This window comes from Oncorhynchus kisutch, linkage group LG15, assembly GCF_002021735.2.
Source record: "Oncorhynchus kisutch isolate 150728-3 linkage group LG15, Okis_V2, whole genome shotgun sequence".
Taxonomy (NCBI): Eukaryota; Metazoa; Chordata; class Actinopteri; order Salmoniformes; family Salmonidae; genus Oncorhynchus; species Oncorhynchus kisutch.
Window position 1 is genome coordinate 16,055,319 of NC_034188.2, and position 22,544 is coordinate 16,077,862.

At 44.2% G+C, this 22,544-nt stretch overlaps 2 protein-coding genes across 2 annotated transcripts in view; one reads left to right on the forward strand and one right to left on the reverse strand.

The window, feature by feature from the left end:
• Positions 1-13,351, reverse strand: part of LOC116353689 (vegetative cell wall protein gp1-like) — a 17,780-nt gene extending 4,429 nt beyond the window's left edge. The window contains exons 1-2 of the mRNA XM_031791366.1: positions 12,508-13,351; positions 12,319-12,467 (exon numbers count right to left, since the gene is read on the reverse strand). Coding sequence (XP_031647226.1) covers positions 12,319-12,467; positions 12,508-13,046 — 688 coding nt within the window. The 5' untranslated portion in view covers positions 13,047-13,351. The remainder of the gene's footprint in view (positions 1-12,318; positions 12,468-12,507) is intronic.
• A 2,225-nt stretch (positions 13,352-15,576) lies between these two features.
• Positions 15,577-16,095, forward strand: LOC116353690 (cornifin-A-like). Its single transcript, XM_031791367.1, has one exon. It carries the CDS (start codon positions 15,577-15,579, stop codon positions 16,093-16,095), a length of 519 nt encoding a protein of 172 aa, XP_031647227.1.
• Positions 16,096-22,544: the final 6,449 nt, after the last annotated feature.

Below are 22,544 nucleotides of genomic sequence, written 5' to 3' on the forward strand. Positions count from 1 at the left end.
GAAACAGCCTTATAGGTGGCATTCCCTCTCTCCTCTCCCACACATTCTCCCTCTCTCCTCTCCCACACCCTCTCCCTCTCTCCTCTCCCACATCCTCTCCCTCTCTCCTCTCCCACACATTCCCCCTCTCCCTCTCTCCTCTCCCACACATTCCCCCTCTCCCTCTCTCCTCTCCCACACCCTCTCCCTCTCTCCTCTCCCACACCCTCTCCCTCTCTCCTCTCCCACATCCTCTCCCTCTCTCCTCTCCCACACATTCCCCCTCTCCCTCTCTCCTCTCCCACACCCTCTCCCTCTCTCCTCTCCCACACATTCTCCCTCTCTCCTCTCCCACACATTCCCCCTCTGCCTCTCTCCTCTCCCACACATTCCCCCTCTCCCTCTCTCCTCTCCCACACATTCTCCCTCTCTCCTCTCCCACACAAACTCCCTCTCTCCTCTCCCACACATTCTCCCTCTCTCCTCTCCCACACATTCTCCCTCTCTCCTCTCCCACACCCTCCCCCTCTCTCCTCTCCCACACATTCTCCCTCTCTCCTCTCACACACATTCTCCCCCTCTCCCTCTCTCCTCTCCCACACCCTCTCCCTATCTCCTCTCCCACACCCTCTCCCTCTCTCCTCTCCCACACCCTCTCCCTCTCTCTGCTCCCACACATTCTCCCTCTCTCCTCTCCCACACATTCTCCCTCTCCTCTCCCACACATTCTCCCTCTCTCCTCTCCCACACATTCTCCCTCTCTCCTCTCCCACACATTCCCCCTCTCCCTCTCTCCTCTCCCACACCCTCTCCCTCTCTCCGCTCCCACACCCTCTCCCTCTCTCCTCTCCCACACATTCTCCCCCTCTCCCTCTCTCCTCTCCCACACCCTCTCCCTCTCTCCTCTCCCACACATTCTCCCTCTCTCCTCTCCCACACATTCTCCCTCTCTCCTCTCCCACACATTCTCCCTCTCTCCTCTCCCACACATTTTCCCTCTCTCCTCTCCCACACCCTCTCCCTCTCTCCTCTCCCACACATTCTCCCTCTCTCCTCTCCCACACATTCTCCCTCTCTCCTCTCCCTCCTCCTCTCCCTCTCTCCTCTCCCACATAGTCTCCCTCAATCGTTTCCTCCAACGAAACAGACACTAGGAGACAGACGAGCCACAGCAAGTTTCACACCATTTATCTCCTCGAAGCTGCTGAAACCAAGGTGTGAGAGGAGGGGGTAGAAATACAGAAAATATGAAGAAAAAAATGACTGAAACCCAGCCTGTGCGTGTGTGTGTGGTGTGTGTGTTCACGCGTGCATGCGTGTGCACGCGTGTGTGGTGTGTGTGTTCACGCGTGCATGCGTGTGTGTGGTGTGTGTGCGTGTGTGTGTGTGCGTGCATGTGTGCATGCGTGCGTGTGTGTGTGTGTGTGTGTGTGTGTGTGTGTGTGTGTGTGTGTGTGTGTGTGAGGCTAAAGAAGGTAGTCAGTAAATGAAAGACAGTCTGCTGGACAAGACTGACTGGTCAAATCTGATGCTACCTTGAGCCTCCTGATCTACAAAGTAACATTCGCCAAATATGCATCATACGCAACCCCCAATTCAGACTTACACACACCTGTGCCACTCACATACACACACACATTTATGCACACACACTCGCTCACACGCACACACAGACCAAACTTTATTGAACAAGAATCCAATTACTTAACCCAGCTTCAGGTTCTCTCCCCTCCACCTTGACAAGCTGCCTTATTATCTGCTGACAGATTGGGCCCAACACACACACACACTCACACACACACATACACACACACACACGCACACACAGACACACACGCACACAGACACACACACACATTCACATGCAAACACACACATGCACACACACACATAAAAACTGAAATGCATGCATTCACGCACACACACACATACTGCTGACCATAATAAGAGTCTGATTAAATACAAACTGTGATGCCCATCTTTCCTTCCCTGAGCCAATGAATACCAATGAGAGGTACACTGCACATCTCACACAGTGTGTCTGCTCGTGTGTGCATGTGTGTGTGTGTGTGTGTGTGTGTTTTACAGTTAGATAACTCCACAATGATACAATAATACAATCTACAGATGTTTTTTTTAAACCATCATGATCAAACATGTTACAGGAATCATCTATAATGAGTTACATCCCGTTATGATTTTAGCATGTACATCTTGGTGAGGCAAAAAAACAAACCATGTTTTAGACACATGCCAGCAAAGCCACTATACAACACAACAGTAAACAATACATTAATTGCACTATAACGGTGGCAAACGGTGCCCACATACTGTTAGGGCCTACATAAAGGAGTCCCAACAGCAGAGTCCCAACACCTTACCACTGCTACACCTGGCTATCAGCGGAGCCTTGTCTGGCAGTGAAACAGTTCATTCAGCCTCATTTACTGATTTTTAAACAAACATAGCTGATATGGCTGACTGGCTTAAACAAATGTGGGTTCCACTGACAATTGAGGTGTACAAACTATAGCATAAGGGGACGTCGAGCAGACAAAAGGCAAAAATGTCATTTTTTGTTGTTGAAACAATTATATTTTTTTCTTCACATTTTCAAACAATCCATTTATCATTTCCAACAGGGCTATACATTTGGGTGAAGTTTTTTCCTCACCTGAGTAGGCTCGTTTCACTGCCGAAAATAAAATGAAACAATCTAGTGTTCAGCGAAATAGCAACACAATGTCTAATGGAGGTAGCCTGGTCAATTAATTAGCATCCAACTTGCTTGTGTATTTTCTGCACTACACTATGATATGGGCAGCGACCAAGTAACGCTTTTACAACGTACGCTGGTACGCTGGTACACTGGTACGCTGGTTATCAAAGGGCAAAGTATTGACACGTTTTTTTTAAATTGAGAGACGAGCTTAAAGTTTTCTTTACTCACAATCATTTTTTATTGTCTGACTGCTTGCATGATGACCAGTTTCTCACACAACTGCCTATCTGGGTGATGTTTTGTCTCGCCTGAATGATCTGAATTTAGGATTACAGGGTCTCTCAACTATATTCAATGTGCAGGACAAAATTGAGGCTGATTAAGAAGTTGGATCTCTTCTCTCTGTATTAACAAAGACAACACACAGGTCTTCCATCATTGTATGATTTGTTTGTGTGCAAATTAACTCAAGCTTATGGACAAAGTCAAATGTGATATAGCGAAGCACCTGAGAGAGTTGGGTGAGCAATTACGCAGGTACTTTCCCAAAACAGATGACACAAACAACTGGATTCATTATCCCTTTCATGCCCTGCCTCCAGTCCACTTACCGATATCTGAACAAGAGAGCCCCATCAAAATTGCAACAAGCGGTTCTGTGAAAATTGAATTTAATCAGAAGCCACTGCCAGATTTCTGGATTTGGCTGCACTCAGAGTAGCCTGCCTTGGCAAATCGCACTAAGACACTGATGGCCTTTGCAACCACGTACCTATGTGAGAGTGGATTCTCGGCCCCCATTGGCATGAAAACTAAACACAGGCACAGACTGTGTGTGGAAAATGATTTAAGACTGAGACTCTCTCCAATACAACCCAACATTGCAGAGTTATGTGCATCCTTTCAAGCACACCCTTCTCATTAACCTGTGGTGAGTTATTTTTCCATTTTTGATGACCAAATAAGGTTTTATATGTAAGATGGTTAAATAAAGAGCAAAATGATTGATTATTATTATATTATTATTTGTGTCCTGGTCCTATAAGAGCTCTTTGTCACTTCCCACGAGCCGGGTTGTGACAAAAACTCACACTCATTCTTATGTTTAATAAATGTATTGTATGGTGTGTGTGTGTGTGTGTGTGTGTGTGTGTGTGTGTGTGTGTGTGTGTGTGTGTGTGTGTGTGTGTGGTGTGTGTGTGTGTGTGTGTGTGTGTGTGTGTGTGTGTGTGTGTGTGTGTGTGGCAGGCTTACAATGATGGCACACAACAACATTTGAGAGTTTGCTGATCCTCATGCCAGAGGGGGTAATGTTTGAAAGGGTACGGGACTATAAAAGGTTTGGGAACCACTGGTGTAGAGAATCATTGTACCATCTAAACCATTGTGAAATATCTTGTCAATAACCAATAATATTGTATTTTCAGCTGATTGAAGCTTGTGTACAAAACCGAAAGTAAAAGACGCAAAAACTGAATTTAAGAACGCGAAGCATAGAAATAGTGCAAATAGAACAGAATAGATAGAACTCCTTCTTCGACTTGCTTTCATTGAAAATGACAGATCTATAACTCATATTTATATATGAATTTGTTCAAGTAACCCAAATCGTTACATATTACAGACACATTACAATCAAAAATGTATTGATAATCAAGCCCAGACATTTGTACTCACTGACAACATGAGGTATGTTAGGACCACAGGAGAAAATAAAAGTTGTTCTAGACACTGCTGACTTCCTATAGTGGACTACCTTAGTTTTGTCTACATTGATATTCAGTTTTCATTGTTCACACCAGTTAAAATCATATTTAACATTTCTTGAAGCTAATCTTCAGTTTGAGATATCAATACAATTAGTTATGTAGTGGTAAACAAATGGCTTGGTAAAATAAAAGGACCACTCCTTGTACCTTCAATGCATTTTTCTGCAAACGGTGCACTGTAATTAACAAACTTTACACTACACCACTGACTATAATGTCCTCTTCAAGAACCCACACTCCTTCACCGTTTACACATATTCTCCTGGAGCTTTGATGGCCAGACTGAGATCATTAAGATACACTGAGAACAGAATAGGAGATAAAATGCAACCCTGTTTCACACTAATGTCAGCATGTAACCAGTCAGTTTGGCAGCCATTGACTCGAAAACAACATTTCACCGATTATACATAGAGATTAGGCATTTCAGGTTGTTACCATTTAGAACAATTGGCTCCAGCTTGTCCCATTACATATTTCTGTTAATGTGGTCAAAGGCTTCTGCTTTTGGATTTGGTGATTATTTACCTCCTGGTCTGTCTACCTCCTGGTCTGTCTACTTCCTGGTCTGTCTACCTCCTGGTCTGTCTACTTCCTGGTCTGTCTACCTCCTGGTCTGTCTACATCCTGGTCTGTCTACTTCCTGGTCTGTCTACCTCTTGGTCTGTCTACCTCCTGGTCTGTCTACCTCCCGGTCTGTCTACCTCCTGGTCTTTCTACTTCCTAGTCTGTCTACCTCCTGGTCTTTCTACTTCCTAGTCTGTCTACCTCCTGATCTGTCTATCTCCTGGTCTGTCTACTTCCTAGTCTGTCTACCTCCTGGTCTGTATACCTCCGGGTCTGTCATTGTGTGATAGTGTGTGTGACAGCAGAAAGGAAACAGTTCACACTATGTCCTTCATGTCCAGCCCATCTTTAATAATCCAGTTTCTAACTTTTATTTTATTTTTTATTTTTTTAACCTTTATTTAACTAGGCAAGTCAGTTAAGAACAAAGTCTTATTTACAATGACGGAGTACCCCAGCCAAACCCGGATGAAGCTGGACCAATTGAGCGCTGCCCTATGGGACTCCCAATCACAGCCTGGATTCGAACCATGGACTGTAGTGATGCCTCTTGCACTGATATGCAGTGCCTTAGACCGCTGCGTCACTCGGGAGCTCTAACTATGTCCTTCATGTTCAGCCCATCTTAATAATACAGTTCCCCGTGTTCAGGTTAACTTGCTTTTCTTTGTATGGGAGATTTCTGATGACCTCATTAAGCACAGTGCAATTTGTGCCGGCGTCCGCACAAGGGGGCAGGATTCTGGCACTTTCCGCTGGGCATCTAGAGCACTAACCTCAGAGTCCGATAGAGACACTGTGGGAGAGGGGTTGTTTTCCATGCCTGTAAGTTAGCGACTTGGTCGATTAGATACTCAATGTCTTTTTTAAACTCCTCTCGAATAAGATCCATGTTCTCTCTGAATGCAGCAGCCACTTCAGTGATGGTATCTTACAAACGTTTAATGCTTGTAGAGAGTCTGCATTCCATATTCTCTGTGGTTTTTAGGATGTCATTTGTGGCTGTTGATTCATCGCCCAGCTTGTTTATATTCGAGCGGTGGGACTTCTGTTTGCTAGGTCGGCATAGGAGCTTAAAAACAATTAAAACTGACTGATGGTTTAATAACTGCAATGCAAAAAGCTGACACTTTATACAAAGGCAAAACAGCTTTGGAAATGTGGCTTACTCTTATAAAGAAATACTATATTATATTATGGTCTAAATACTAGAGTTTAGAATTCTACAGTGTACTACAGTGTGACAGCGTATGTGTCCCTGTCATCTCCGATATTGTCCCTTAGAGTATACTGCATCTCCTATAAGCCTGATCATATCCAATATCTGACCAGTCCTCTATTGCACTACAACCAGTTATTACTCTGAGTAATGAAGTGCTCGTATATGATTTCATGTTTTAATTTCTTCGAGCAGGATTTTCGGGACATTTTCTTATTTCATTAAAACCGGGAGATTTCCTTTTAGAAAGGCCATAAATCTGCTGCTTTGGCAGATATGGGGGTCACTGATGCTAAATGGTTCATTTATAGATTCACGCTGAGAGGAGGATATTCAGTTGGATGGTTCCTGAACCTCTTTCTCAAGCCATTTGACTCTGTCTTTTCGTTCACATCCAGTGATGTATGTGATGGGAGTCAAAGAAGAACGACCTCTATAATCATGATATAATATCCATATAATATTATATTCCATTATATAATGTCCCTTCTATGTTCTTCCTCACTGACTGGTTAGAAACACAGCTGTACCTGTATCAGAATATCTCTTATACTACATGACGGAATGTAAGTGTACAAGTCAAGCACACATTTGCAGGCACTCAGACCTGAGATCTGATATACGGGTATTTAACCAGGCACACACCTGGATTCAGATATACAGGTATTTAACCAGGCACACACCTGGGTTCAGATATACAGGTATTTAACCTGACACACACCTGAGATCTGATATACGGGTATTTAACCAGGCACACACCTGGGTTCAGATATACAGGTATTTAACCAGGCACACACCTGGGTTCAGATATACAGGTCTTTAACTTGACACACACCTGAGATCTGATATACGGGTATTTAACCAGGCACACACCTGAGATCTGATATACAGGTATTTAACCAGGCACACACCTGAGATCTGATATACGGGTATTTAACCAGGCACACACCTGAGTTCAGATATACGGGTATTTAACCAGGCACACACCTGAGTCCATATGTACAGGTATTTAACAAGGCACACACCTGAGATCTGATATACGGGTATTTAACTTGACACACACCTGAGATCTGATATACAGGTATTTAACCAGGCACACACCTGAGTCCATATATACAGGTATTTAACCAGGCACACACCTGAGATCTGATATACGGGTATTTAACCAGGCACACACCTGAGTTCAGATATACGGGTATTTAACCAGGCACACACCTGAGATCTGATATACGGGTATTTAACCAGGCACACACCTGAGATCTGATATACGGGTATTTAACCAGGCACACACCTGAGATCTGATATACGGGTATTTAACCAGGCACACACCTGAGTCCATATATACAGGTATTTAACCAGGCACACACCTGAGATCTGATATACGGGTATTTAACCAGGCACACACCTGAGTTCAGATATACGGGTATTTAACCAGGCACACACCTGAGATCTGATATACGGGTATTTAACCAGGCACACACCTGAGATCTGATATACGGGTATTTAACCAGGCACACACCTGAGATCTGATATACGGGTATTTAACCAGGCACACACCTGTGTTCAGATATACGGGTATTTAACCAGGCACACACCTGAGATCTGATATACGGGTATTTAACCAGGCACACACCTGAGATCTGATATACAGGTATTTAACCAGGCACACACCTGAGTTCAGATATACGGGTATTTAACCAGGCACACACCTGAGTCCATATATACAGGTATTTAACCAGGCACACACCTGAGTTCAGATATACAGATATTTAACCAGGCACACACCTGGGTTCAGATATACAGATATCTAACCAGGCACACACACCTGGGTTCAGATATACGGGTATTTAACTTCTTATGGCTGCAGGGGCAGTATTGAGTAGCCTGGATGAAAGGTGCCCAGAGGTACCCAGAGTAAACGGCCTGCTCCTCAGTCCCAGTTGCTAATATATGCTAATTATTAGTAGTATTGGATAGAAAACACTCTGAAGTTTCTAAAACTGTTTGAATGATGTCTGTGAGTATAACAAAAACCTGAGAAGAAATCCAAACAGGAAGTGGGAAATCTGAGGTTGGTCGATTTTCAACCCAGCCCCTATTGAATACACAGTGGGCTGTTGCAACCGTCTTTAGAAACTTGTTTGAGGATTCTACTGGGAAGTGGGACCGAATGAGAGAGGAATGAGTCAGAGGTCTGCCAGCAGTCACGTGCTGGTCATGCGCATTTCACATGAGAGGTAGCTGCGTTCCTTTGCTTTTCGGACGACAAAGGAATTCTCCGGTTGGAATGTTATTGAAGTTTTCTGTTAAAAACATCCTAAAGATTGATTCCATACATTGTTTGACATGTTTCTACAGACAGTAACGAAACTTTTTGACATTTCGTCTGCAACTAGGGAACGCACTTCATGACTTTGGATTTGTTTACCAAACGTCCTAACAAAAGTATCTCTTTGGACAAAAATGATGGACATTATCGAACAAATCAAACATTTAATATGGAACTGGGATTCCTGGGAGTGCTTTCTGATGAAGATCATCAAAGGTAAGTGAATATTTATAATGATAATTATGACTAATGTTGACTACCCAATATGGCGGATATCTTTTTGGCTGCTTTGTTGTCTGAAAGCTGTATTCAGATTATTGCATGGTTTGCTTTATCCGTAAGGCTTTTTTGAAATATGACACAGCGGTTGCATTAAGGAGAAGTGTATCTATATTTCCATGTCTAACAATTGTATTTTCATATATATATACATTTATATATACATTTATAGAGTATTTCTACAAAATGATGTGGCTCTCTGCAATATCACCGGATGTTTTTGGAACTAGTGAACATAATAAGCCAATGTATACTGAGATTTTTTATATAAATATGCACTTTATCGAACAAAACATTGTGTAACATGAGGTCCTATGAGTGTCATCTGATGAAGATCATCAAAGGTTAGTGATTAATTTTATCTCTATTTGTGCTTTTTGTGACTCCTCTCTTTGGCTGGAAAAATGGCTGTGTTTTTCTGTGGCTTGGCTCTGACCGAACATAATCGTTTGTGGTGCTTTCGCTGTAAAGCTGTAAAGCCTATTTGAAATCGGACATATTGGTGGGATTAACAACAAGATTGCCTTTAAAATGGAAAAAATACATGTATGTTTGAGAAATTTTAATTATGAGATTTCTGCTGTTTGAATTTGGCGCTCTACACTTTCACTGGCTGTTGTCATATCAATCCCGTAAAACTTCTCTAGGATAGTGATTTTCTTTGGGGGGGGGGGGGGGGGGGGGGGATTTTGGATGAAAAGCATGCCCAAATTCAACTGCCTGCTACTCATCACCAGAAGATAAGATATGCGTATTATTAGTAGATTTGGATAGAAAACACTCTGACATTTCTAAAACAGTTTGAATTATGTCTGTGAGTATAACAGAACTTATGTAGCAGGCAAAACCCAGAGGACAAACCATTCTGATTTTATTTTTTGAGGTCACTCTCTTTTCAATGGGTGGACAAACAGTTCTATTTTTGTTTCATCAGACCAGAGGACAATTCTCCCAAAAAGTATGATCTTTGTCCCCATGTGCAGTTGCAAACCGTAGTCTGGCTTTTCTATGGCGGTTTTGGAGCAGTGGCTTCTTCCTTGCTGAGCGGCCTTTCAGGTTATGTCGATATAGGACTCGTTTTACTGTGGATATAGATACTTTTGTACCTGTTTTCTCCAGCATATTCACAAGATCCTTAAACTGTTGTTCTGGGATTGATTTGCACTTTTCTCAACAAAGTACGTTCATCTCTAGGAGACAGAACGTGTCTCCTTCCTGAGCGGTATAACGGCTGCGTGGTCCCATGGTGCTTATACTTGGGTACTATTGTTCGTAAAGATGAACGTGGCACCTTCAGGCGTTTGGAAATTGCTCCCAAGGATAATCCAGACTTTTTTTTTGGCTGATTTCTTTAGATTTTCCAATGATGTCAAGCAAAGAGGCACTAAGTGATGAGGTACTCAAATGATGTCCATTATCCTATCAGAAGCTTCTAAAGCCATGACATAATTTTCTGGAATTTTCCAAGCTGTTTAAAGGCACAGTCAACTTAGTGTCTGTAAACTTCTGACCTACTGGAATTGTGATGCAGTGAATAATAAGTGAAATAATCTGTCTGTAAACAATTGTTGGAAAAATGTGTTGTGTCATGCACAAAGTAGATGTCCGACTTGCCCAAACTATAGTTTATTAACAATACATTTGTGGAGTGATTGAAAAATGAGTTTTAATGACTCCAACGTAAGTGTATGTAAACTCCAGACTTCAACTGTATTTCCTATGGAATTCACTGCATTGCACTTGTCAAACTGACCTTTCTACAATAAAATCAAAGTCATTAATAAAATATGTATTTAATATCTTGCTTTAATGTTCATGAATGGTTTTACAGATGCTGGAGGAGGAAGCCATTGGTGCCTCTCACTCAGAATCTGAGCTATCCATTTCAGATGACACAGACTATGTGAATCTGAGCTATCCATTTCAGATGACACAGACTATGTGAATCTGAGCTATCCATTTCAGATGACACAGACTATGTGCCTGTGGGTCAAGTTGGAGTTGTGGATGCACCTGGTAGTCCAGCTGTCCTAGATGATTCTACAGATTCTATAGATGGGGAAAACCAGTAAAATAGACTGAGTAAAAAGAGGTCTTACTGGAGTGAACACACCCTAATTGCATACATTCCCATAACATAATGCAGCCACCACTATGCTGGAAAATATGGAGTGGTACTCAGTAATGTGTTGTTATGAATTTGCCCCAAATATAAAACTTTAAATTAACATTTTGTGCAGTATTAATTACTTTAGTGCCTTGTTGCAAACAGGATGCATGTTTTGGATGATTTTTTATTCTGTACAGGCTTCCTTCTTTTCCCTTTGTCAATTAAGTTAGTATTTTGGAGTAACTACAATGTTGTTGATCCATCCTCAGTTTTCCCCTATCATAACCATTAAACTCTGTAACTGTTTTAAAGTCACCATTGGCTTCATGGTGAAATCCCTTAGCGGTTTCCTGAGTTAGGAAGGACGCCTGTATCTTTGTAGTGACTGGGTGTATTGATAAACCATCCAAAGTGCATTCAATAATTTCACCATGCTCAAACGGATACTCAATGTCTGCTTTTTTTCCATCCCATCTACCAATAGGAGCCCTTCTTTGTGGGGCATTGGAAAACCTCCCTGGTCTTTGTGGGGCATTGGAAACCCTCCCTGGTCTTTGTGAGGCATTGTAAAACCTCCCTGGTCTTTGTGGGGCATTGGAAAACATTCCTGGTCTTTGTGGGGCATTGGAAACCCTCCCTGGTCTTTGTGGGGCATTGGAAAACCTCCCTGGTCTTTGTGGGGCATTGGAAAACCTCCCTGGTCTTTGTGGGGCATTGGAAAACCTCCCTGGTATTTGTGGGGCATTGGAAAACCTCCCTGGTCTTTGTGGGGCATTGGAAAATTCACTGCTTGACTGAGGGACCGTACAGATATTTCTGTGTGGGGTACAGAGATGAGGTAGTCATTCCAAAATCATGTTCAACTCTATAATTGCACACAGAGTCCATGCAGCGTATTATGTGTCTTGTTAAGCAAATGTTTCCTCCTGAACCTATTTAGGCCTTAACAAAGTGGTTGAATACTTATTGACTGAAGACACTTCAGCTTTTCATTTCTTATTCATTTGTAACATTTCTGAAAAACAGAATTCCACTTATGGAATTATTGGGTTTATGGGGTATTGTGTGTAGGTCAGTGACACAAAAATCTAAAATTAATCACAACAAAATGTGATCAAGGGGTACTTTCAGAAAGCACTGTATATGATAACCACCCATCGCCAACAGGCTTATCCACCCAACAGGGGTTTACAAATGGGGGGAAAATACATGGAATCAAATCATATCAAACAAAGAGAAAGAGAGTTTGTAAAAAATACAAGTCCCCAGGGGCAGTTGCTGTAATGCCTGACAAATAGGTTGCAGCAGTATGAGGAATATTGTCTGTTAAACAGATTTGGAAACAGGGCTGTGTGTGTGTGGGCTGTGGACTGGGCTGTGGACTGGGCTGTGAACTGGGCTGTGGACTGGGCTGTGTGTGTGTGGGCTGTGGACTGGGCTGTGGACTGGGCTGTGGACTGGGCTGTGGACTGGGCTGTGAACTGGGCTGTGGACTGGGCTGTGTGTGTGTGGGCTGTGGGCTGTGGACTGGGCTGTGGACTGGGCTGTGGACTGGGCTGTGGACTGGGCTGTGGACTGGGCTGTGTGTGTGTGGGCTGTGGACTGGGCTGTGGACTGGGCTGTGGACTGGGCTGTGGACTGGGCTGTGTGTGTGTGGGCTGTGGACTGGGCTGTGGACTGGGCTGTGGACTGGGCTGTGGACTGGGCTGTGGACTGGGCTGTGTGTGTGTGGGCTGTGGACTGGGCTGTGGACTGGGCTGTGGACTGGGCTGTGGACTGGGCTGTGTGTGTGTGGGCTGTGGACTGGGCTGTGGACTGGGCTGTGGACTGGGCTGTGGACTGGGCTGTGTGTGTGTGGGCTGTGGACTGGGCTGTGGACTGGGCTGTGGACTGGGCTGTGGACTGGGCTGTAAACTGGGCTGTGGACTGGGCTGTGGACTGGGCTGTGGACTGGGCTGTAAACTGGGCTGTGGACTGGGCTGTGGACTGGGCTGTGAACTGGGCTGTGGACTGGGCTGTGGACTGGGCTGTGGACTGGGCTGTGGACTGGGCTGTGGACTTAAGTTTACCATAAATTAAGACTGAACCATCCTTAGAAGTAGTGTAACAAACCAACAAGCCAACCATCTCTACTGTCATTACATCTGATTGTGTGCATCAACGTGAACAATAAGAGTACACAGCTTTGACTGGGTGACTAGAGGGCGGAGACAGAGCTCGTCCTGAACCTGGTAAGTTTTCTCCTAAACCCAAATCATATCAAATCTAATGTATTTATGAAGCACTTCTTACATCAGCTGATATCTCAAAGTGCTGTACAGAAACCCAGCCTAAAACCCCAAACAGCAAGCAATGCAGGTGTAAAAGCACGGTGGCTAGGAAAAACTCCCTAGAAAGGCCAGAACCTAGGAAGAAACCTAGAGAGGAACCAGGCTCTGAGGGGTGGCCAGTCCTCTTCTGGCTGTGCCGAGTGGAGATTATAACAGAACATGGCCAAGATGTTCAAATGTTCATAGATGACCAGCAGGGTCAAATAATAATACAACACTGTATGTGGGTGTAGGAGAAATATTACCAGATTCAGGACGAGCTCAGTCTCCACCCTCTAGTCACCCAGTCAAAGATCCTTCTTTCCCCTTGTAGTAATACTGCAACATGCTTTCCACTGGAGTGACACAGTATGATTTAGATACTGGAGTGACACAGTGTGATTTAGATACTGGAGTGACACAGTGTGATTTAGATACTGGAGTGACACAGTGTGATTTAGATACTGGAGTGACACAGTGTGATTTAGATACTGGAGTGACACAGTATGATTTAGATACTGGAGTGACACAGTATGATTTAGATACTGGAGTGACACAGTGTGATTTAGATACTGGAGTGACACAGTGTGATTTAGATACTGGAGTGACACAGTGTGATTTAGATACTGGAGTGACACAGTGTGATTTAGATACTGGAGTGACACAGTGTGATTTAGATACTGGAGTGACACAGTGTGATTTAGATACTGGAGTGACAGAGTATGATTTAGATACTGGAGTGACACAGTGTGATTTAGATACTGGAGTGACACAGTGTGATTTAGATACTGGAGTGACAGAGTATGATTTAGATACTGGAGTGACACAGTGTGATTTAGATACTGGAGTGACACAGTGTGATTTAGATACTGGAGTGACACAGTGTGATTTAGATACTGGAGTGACAGAGTATGATTTAGATACTGGAGTGACACAGTATGATTTAGATACTGGAGTGACACAGTGTGATTTAGATACTGGAGTGACACAGTGTGATTTAGATACTGGAGTGACACAGTGTGATTTAGATACTGGAGTGACACAGTGTGATTTAGATACTGGAGTGACACAGTGTGATTTAGATACTGGAGTGACACAGTATGATTTAGATACTGGAGTGACACAGTGTGATTTAGATACTGGAGTGACACAGTGTGATTTAGATACTGGAGTGACACAGTGTGATTTAGATACTGGAGTGACACAGTGTGATTTAGATACTTTTACACACTTTACACATCAATATCACATCATTACTATATTGCCTGTATTAACAATTGCTTGTCATATGCCAGTCACCACGAATTATAAAGTTATTTCAGCTATGATTTTATAGATTTTTAAAAAATCTAGACAGGAGCGTCCAGCCCCTACAGTAAGTAGCTGGGGATGTGTCAGGTGTTAGATATTAGCTGATGTTTTCGTCGTAGCGGAGTGGAAGTGGCTAAAGTGCTTAAGTGAGAACCATTTCCATATGTCTTATTCTGATAATGGAGCACCTTGCCATTACCCTAACACTTCTAAAACAAGCCCTGCCAATTACCGCCTCTCAACGCGCACACACACACACACACCGCATGCATGCACGCACACACACACACACACACCGCATGCATGCATGCACACACACACACACACCGCATGCATGCACGCACACACACGCACACACACACATACACAAAGGAACCATAGAACACACACTCCTAAAACACACCCTACCAACACACTTGATTAGCTAATGTCCAAAACTGTGGTGTACACCACATCGGCTGCACTTAATGTGTGTGTGTTTGTGTGTGTGTGTGTGTGTGTGTGTGTGTGTGTGTGTGTGTGTGTGTGTGTGTGTGTGTGTGTGTGTGTGTGTGTGTGTGTGTGTGTGTGTGCATGCGTGCGTGTGAGTGCGTGCGTGTGTGTGTGAGTGTGTGTGTGTGTATGTGCGTGTGTGTGTGTGTGTGGTGTGGAGAGGTTATTTGTGTGTATGAGTGCCGACCACAAAGTTCCATCTTTCTCTGGAGACACACAAATATACGTTTCCTCAAACTGCCTGTGTACACTTTCCCATCCCTCCAATCAGAGCATATTTAATACCCTCTCCCTCCAATCAAAATATACTTCCTGCCCTGTCCCTCCAATCAGAGCATTGGATTTTTCCTGCCCTCTATTGCCTGTCAGGAGCAGAGTGTGGCGGCTTCCATCAGTACTTGGCCCTCAGGTGGCTTCAGCCCAATCTGTCTAAGGGGCTCTAACTGGCTCAATGTGGATTGTGCTTTCTCTTGTTCTCATTTAGCCAGACATGGCTATCTGTCTCCTGTCTGAGCCCTGCTATGAGCCGTGCTATGAGCCGTGCTATGAGCCGTGCTATGAGCCCTGCTATGAGCCCTGCTATGAGCCCTGCTATGAGCCCTGCAAAGAGCCCTGCTATGAGCCCTGCTATGAGCCCTGCTATGAGCCCTGCTATGAGCCCTGCAAAGAGCCCTGCTATGAGCCCTGCTATGAGCCCTGCTATGAGCCCTGCTATGAGCCCTACAATGAGCCCTGCTATGAGCCCTGCTATGAGCCCTGCAATGAGCCCTGCAATGAGCCCTGCTATGAGCCCTGCTATGAGCCCTGCAATGAGCCCTGCTATGAGCCCTGCTATGAGCCCTGCAATGAGCCCTGCTATGAGCCCTGCAATGAGCCCTGCAATGAGCCCTGCTATGAGCCCTGCTATGAGCCCTGCAATGAGCCATGCTATGAGCCCTGCTATGAGCCCTGCTATGAGCCCTGCTATGAGCCCTGCTATGAGCCCTGCTTGACCTGCTCCATTCCATAAAAACAGGCAATCAATAGGACAGCAAAGGTACTCCCAGTTTTCATTTTTTAGAAAAGAGAGAAAAGCAAATAGGCAAATAGAGAGGGAGTGGAGAAGTGTGTGTGTATACACAATTTATGAAATTGATGACAGACTAAGCAATCTGTGTGAACAAGAGTTTGACAAAACAACACACACACACACACTCTTTCTTCTCTCTCTCTCTCACACACATTATGGTGGTCTCGATAGACCGCCAAACAGAGACGCCAACTCCACTGTGTTTGTATAAATCTGACCACTAGATGGTAACGTGTATGAACGCTTTTTGAACACCAGCTGCAGCAATCAATTATTGTGCGGTATAGTGTGTCTAAAATGACACACCGAGTAGATACACACACACACACATACTGTATAAAGCCTCATTAATCTCCAAAGCAACAGTATTCCCCTTCCGCCTGCGATAGATATTACAGTAAAGTCTGATGCTTATCTCAAAGCCAGACTGCCTCTACACTTCCATGCCCAGCTAATTCTATTCAGATGCAATTGTAGGCCGTATTTCTCACTGGTGTGTAAATGGCTCCAAAGCCTGACCTTATGCTTTCAGCACAAACATAGAGATGTTCTCTCTCTCCTTTATCCCTCTCTCTCTCTCCCCCTCTCCCCCCTCCTCCATTTTTCCTTTTCTACTTTAAGTTTCGCTTTAAAGAGAAATAAGCATTGATTTACTCATTCCTTGCAGCCAGGTTGTGGTAATAGCTAATTAGGAGCCAATACGTATCAGTCATTTTGCTTTAAACAAACAGCTAAACTAGTTGAAAATCACAAGGACCAGCACATCACAGCACAACGCATCCTAATACAATACTAAATACTAACCAAGACAGTAGGGTTATGGGGGAATCTTCTGTGAACTGTTTCATCTATCTGCTGATATTTGTATTTACTTGAACACAGTAACACTCTAAATTGTTGTCTGTTTCATGACATCTTCATGCTCTTGCAATACACTTGATTATCTTTAAGTTTCTTAAAAACATTTTGTTAACTTCTTGGATATAGGGGGCGCTCTTTTAATTTATGGATAAAAAAACGTGCCCATTTTAAGCGCAATATTTTGTCATGAAAAGATGCTCGACTATGCATATAATTGGCAGCTTTGGAAAGAAAACACTCTAATGTTTCCAAAACTGCAAAGATATTATCTGTGACTGCCACAGAACTCATGCTACAGGCGAAACCAAGATGAAACTTCAACCAGCAAATGGGCAGAATTTTTGAAGCTCTGTTTTCCATTGTCTCCTTATATGGCTGTGAATGCACCGGGAATGAGCCTGCCCTTTCTATCGTTTCTCCAAGGTGTCTGCAGCATTGTGACGTATTTGTAGGCATATCATTGGAAGATTGGCCATAAGAGACTACATTTACCAGGGGTCCGCCCGGTGTCCTTTGTCTAAATTGGTGCGTAATCTACAAGCTGCACGCAGTCATCCAGTGATTGAGAGGAGAGAGGAGGCTTTCAACGAACGATATATCATGAAGAGATAAGTGAAAAACACCTTGAGGATTGATTCTAAACAACGTTTACCATGTTTCAGTCGATATTATGGAGTTAATTTGGAAAAAAGTTCGGCGTTTTGAAGACTGAATTTTCGGGTTTTTTTGGTAGCCAAACGTGATGCACCAAACGGAGCAATTTCTCCTAAACAAATCATCTTTCAGGAAAACTGAGCATTTGCTATCTAACTGAGAGTCTCCTCATTGAAAACATCTGAAGTTCTTCAAAGGTAATGATTTTATTTGAATGATTTTCTGGTTTTTGTGAAAATGTTGAATGCTAATGCTAACGCTAAATGAGATTGAGTGGAAGAGGAGAAGAGATTGAGTGGAAGAGGAGAAGAGAAGAGATGGAGTGGAAAAGGAGAAGAGATTGAGTGGAAGAGGAGAAGAGAAGTGATGGAGTGGAAAAGGAGAAGAGAAGGAGTGGAAGAGGAGAAGAGATTGAGTGGAAGAGGAGAAGAGAAGAGATGGAGTGGAAAAGGAGAAGAGAATGAGTGGAAGAGGAGAAGAGATTGAGTGGAAGAGGAGAAGAGATTGAGTGGAAGAGGAGAAGAGAAGAGATGGAGTGGAAAAGGAGAAGAGATTGAGTGGAAGAGGAGAAGAGAAGAGATGGAGTGGAAAAGGAGAAGAGAAGGAGTGGAAGAGGAGAAGAGAAGAGATGGAGTGGAAGAGGAGAAGAGAAGAGAATGAGTGGAAGAGGAGAAGAGAAGGAGTGGAAGAGGAGAAAAGGTGGAGTGGAAGAGGAGAAGAGATGGAGTGGAAGAGGAGAAGATATGGAGTGGAAGATGAGAAGAGAAGAGGTGGAGTGGAAGAGGAGAAGAGAAGAGATGGAGTGGAAGAGGAAGAGGAGAAGAGAAGAGAATGAGTGGAAGAGGAGAAGAGATGGAGTGGAAGATGAGAAGAGAAGGGATGGAGTGGAAGAGGAGAAGAGAAGAGAATGAGTGGAAGAGGAGAAGAGAAGAGAAGGAGTGGAAGAGGAGAAGAGATGGAGTGGAAGAGGAGAAGAGATGGAGTGGAAGTGGAGAAGAGATGGAGTTGAAGAGGAGAAGAGATGGAGTGGAAGAGGAGAAGAGAAGAGATGGAGTGGAAGAGGAGAAGAGAAGAGATTAAGTGGAAGAGGAGAAGAGATGGAGTGGAAGAGGAGAAGAGATGGAGTGGAAGATGAGAAGATATGGAGTGGAAAAGGAGAAGAGATTGAGTGGAAGAGGAGAAGAGAAGAGATGGAGTGGAAAAGGAGAAGAGAAGGAGTGGAAGAGGAGAAGAGATTGAGTGGAAGAGGAGAAGAGAAGAGATGGAGTGGAAAAGGAGAAGAGAATGAGTGGAAGAGGGGAAGAGATTGAGTGGAAGAGGAGAAGAGATTGAGTGGAAGAGGAGAAGAGAAGAGATGGAGTGGAAAAGGAGAAGAGATTGAGTGGAAGAGGAGAAGAGAAGAGATGGAGTGGAAAAGGAGAAGAGAATGAGTGGAAGAGGAGAAGAGATTGAGTGGAAGAGGAGAAGAGATTGAGTGGAAGAGGAGAAGAGAAGAGATGGAGTGGAAAAGGAGAAGAGATTGAGTGGAAGAGGAGAAGAGAAGAGATGGAGTGGAAAAGGAGAAGAGAAGGAGTGGAAGAGGAGAAGAGAAGAGATGGAGTGGAAGAGGAGAAGAGAAGAGAATGAGTGGAAGAGGAGAAGAGAAGGAGTGGAAGAGGAGAAAAGGTGGAGTGGAAGAGGAGAAGAGATGGAGTGGAAGAGGAGAAGATATGGAGTGGAAGATGAGAAGAGAAGAGGTGGAGTGGAAGAGGAGAAGAGAAGAGATGGAGTGGAAGAGGAAGAGGAGAAGAGAAGAGAATGAGTGGAAGAGGAGAAGAGATGGAGTGGAAGAGGAGAAGAGAAGAGATGGAGTGGAAGAGGAGAAGAGAAGAGATGGAGTGGAAGCAGAGAAGAGAATGAGTGGAAGAGGAGAAGAGATGGAGTGGAAGAGGAGAAGAGATGGAGTGGAAGATGAGAAGAGAAGGGATGGAGTGGAAGAGGAGAAGAGAAGAGAATGAGTGGAAGAGGAGAAGAGAAGAGAAGGAGTGGAAGAGGAGAAGAGATGGAGTGGAAGAGGAGAAGAGATGGAGTGGAAGTGGAGAAGAGATGGAGTTGAAGAGGAGAAGAGATGGAGTGGAAGAGGAGAAGAGAAGAGATGGAGTGGAAGAGGAGAAGAGAAGAGATTAAGTGGAAGAGGAGAAGAGATGGAGTGGAAGAGGAGAAGAGATGGAGTGGAAGATGAGAAGATATGGAGTGGAAAAGGAGAAGAGATTGAGTGGAAGAGGAGAAGAGAAGAGATGGAGTGGAAAAGGAGAAGAGAAGGAGTGGAAGAGGAGAAGAGAAGAGATGGAGTGGAAGAGGAGAAGAGAAGAGATGGAGTGTAAGAGGAGAAGAGAAGAGATGGAGTGGAAGAGGAGAAGAGAAGAGAATGAGTGGAAGAGGAGAAGAGAAGGAGTGGAAGAGGAGAAAAGGTGGAGTGGAAGAGGAGAAGAGATGGAGTGGAAGAGGAGAAGATATGGAGTGGAAGATGAGAAGAGAAGAGATGGAGTGGAAGAGGAGAAGAGATGGAGTGGAAGAGGAGAAGAGAAGAGAATGAGTGGAAGAGGAGAAGAGATGGAGTGGAAGAGGAGAAGAGAAGAGATGGAGTGGAAGAGGAGAAGAGATGGAGTGGAAGATGAGAAGAGAAGAGATGGAGGAGAAGAGGAGAAGAGAAGGAGTGGAAGAGGAGAAGATATGGAGTTGAAGAGGAGAAGAGATGGAGTGGAAGATGAGAAGAGAAGAGATGGAGTGGAAGAGGAGAAGAGAAGAGATGGAGTGGAAGAGGAGAAGAGAAGAGATTCCGTGGAAGTGTAGAAGAGATGGAGTGGAAGAGGAGAAGAGATGGAGTGGAAGATGAGAAGATATGGAGTGGAAAAGGAGAAGAGATTGAGTGGAAGAGGAGAAGAGAAGAGATGGAGTGGAAAAGGAGAAGAGAAGGAGTGGAAGAGGAGAAGAGAAGAGATGGAGTGGAAGAGGAGAAGAGATGGAGTGGAAGAGGAGAAGAGAAGGAGTGGAAGAGGAGAAGAGAAGAGATGGAGTGGAAGAGGAGAAGATATGGAGTGGAAGATGAGAAGAGAAGAGAAGAGGTGGAGTGGAAGAGGAGAAGAGAAGAGATGGAGTGGAAGAGGAAGAGGAGAAGAGAAGAGAATGAGTGGAAGAGGAGAAGAGATGGAGTGGAAGAGGAGAAGAGAAGAGATGGAGTGGAAGAGGAGAAGAGAAGAGATGGAGTGGAAGCGGAGAATGAGTGGAAGAGGAGAAGAGATGGAGTGGAAGAGGAGAAGAGATGGAGTGGAAGATGAGAAGAGAAGAGATGGAGTGGAAGAGGAGAAGAGAAGAGAATGAGTGGAAGAGGAGAAGAGAAGAGAAGGAGTGGAAGAGGAGAAGAGATGGAGTGGAAGAGGAGAAGAGATGGAGTGGAAGAGGAGAAGAGATGGAGTAGAAGAGGAGAAGAGATGGAGTGGAAGTGGAGAAGAGATGGAGTTGAAGAGGAGAAGAGATGGAGTGGAAGATGAGAAGAGAAGAGATGGAGTGGAAGAGGAGAAGAGAAGAGATGGAGTGGAAGAGGAGAAGAGAAGAGATTAAGTGGAAGAGGAGAAGAGATGGAGTGGAAGAGGAGAAGAGATGGAGTGGAAGATGAGAAGATATGGAGTGGAAAAGGAGAAGAGATTGAGTGGAAGAGGAGAAGAGAAGAGATGGAGTGGAAAAGGAGAAGAGAAGGAGTGGAAGAGGAGAAGAGAAGAGATGGAGTGGAAGAGGAGAAGAGATGGAGTGGAAGAGGAGAAGAGAAGGAGTGGAAGAGGAGAAGAGAAGAGATGGAGTGGAAGAGGAGAAGAGAAGAGATGGAGTGTAAGAGGAGAAGAGAAGAGATGGAGTGTAAGAGGAGAAGAGAAGAGATGGAGTGGAAGAGGAGAAGAGAAGAGAATGAGTGGAAGAGGAGAAGAGAAGGAGTGGAAGAGGAGAAAAGGTGGAGTGGAAGAGGAGAAGAGATGGAGTGGAAGAGGAGAAGATATGGAGTGGAAGATGAGAAGAGAAGAGATGGAGTGGAAGAGGAGAAGAGATGGAGTGGAAGAGGAGAAGAGAAGAGAATGAGTGGAAGAGGAGAAGAGATGGAGTGGAAGAGGAGAAGAGAAGAGATGGAGTGGAAGAGGAGAAGAGATGGAGTGGAAGATGAGAAGAGAAGAGATGGAGGAGAAGAGGAGAAGAGAAGGAGTGGAAGAGGAGAAGATATGGAGTTGAAGAGGAGAAGAGATGGAGTGGAAGAGGAGAAGAGAAGAGATTCAGTGGAAGTGTAGAAGAGATGGAGTGGAAGAGGAGAAGAAAAGAGATGGAGTGGAAGAGGAGAAGAGATGGAGTGGAAGAGGAGAAGAGAAGAGAATGAGTGGAAGAGGAGAAGAGATGGAGTGGAAGAGGAGAAGAGAAGAGATGGAGTGGAAGAGGAGAAGAGAAGAGAAGAGAAGAGAAGGAGTGGAAGAGGAGAAGAGAAGGAGTGGAAGATGAGAAGATATGGAGTTGAAGAGGAGAACCCATATAGCAGATTTGCCTACACTGTGTCTACACTGATCTTGACATGCTCTCTAGCAACAGCTCGCCGATGGAGTGCTTGTAGGCTGTGAGGGTAGCCTAGTCTACATGAGGACATTATTATGGATGAGAGCAGAGCATATTTGTCAAACGGCAGTAAAGCATCAACCATTTTTTCACCAGATTAAGACCATCAATATTTATTGGAAAGGAGCATCAAGATCAACGTGCACTTTCACCACCCTGTGAAGATCAAATCAAATCAAACTGTCACATGCACCGAATACAATAGGTGTAGACCTTACCGTGAAATGCTTAATTATAAGCACTTAACC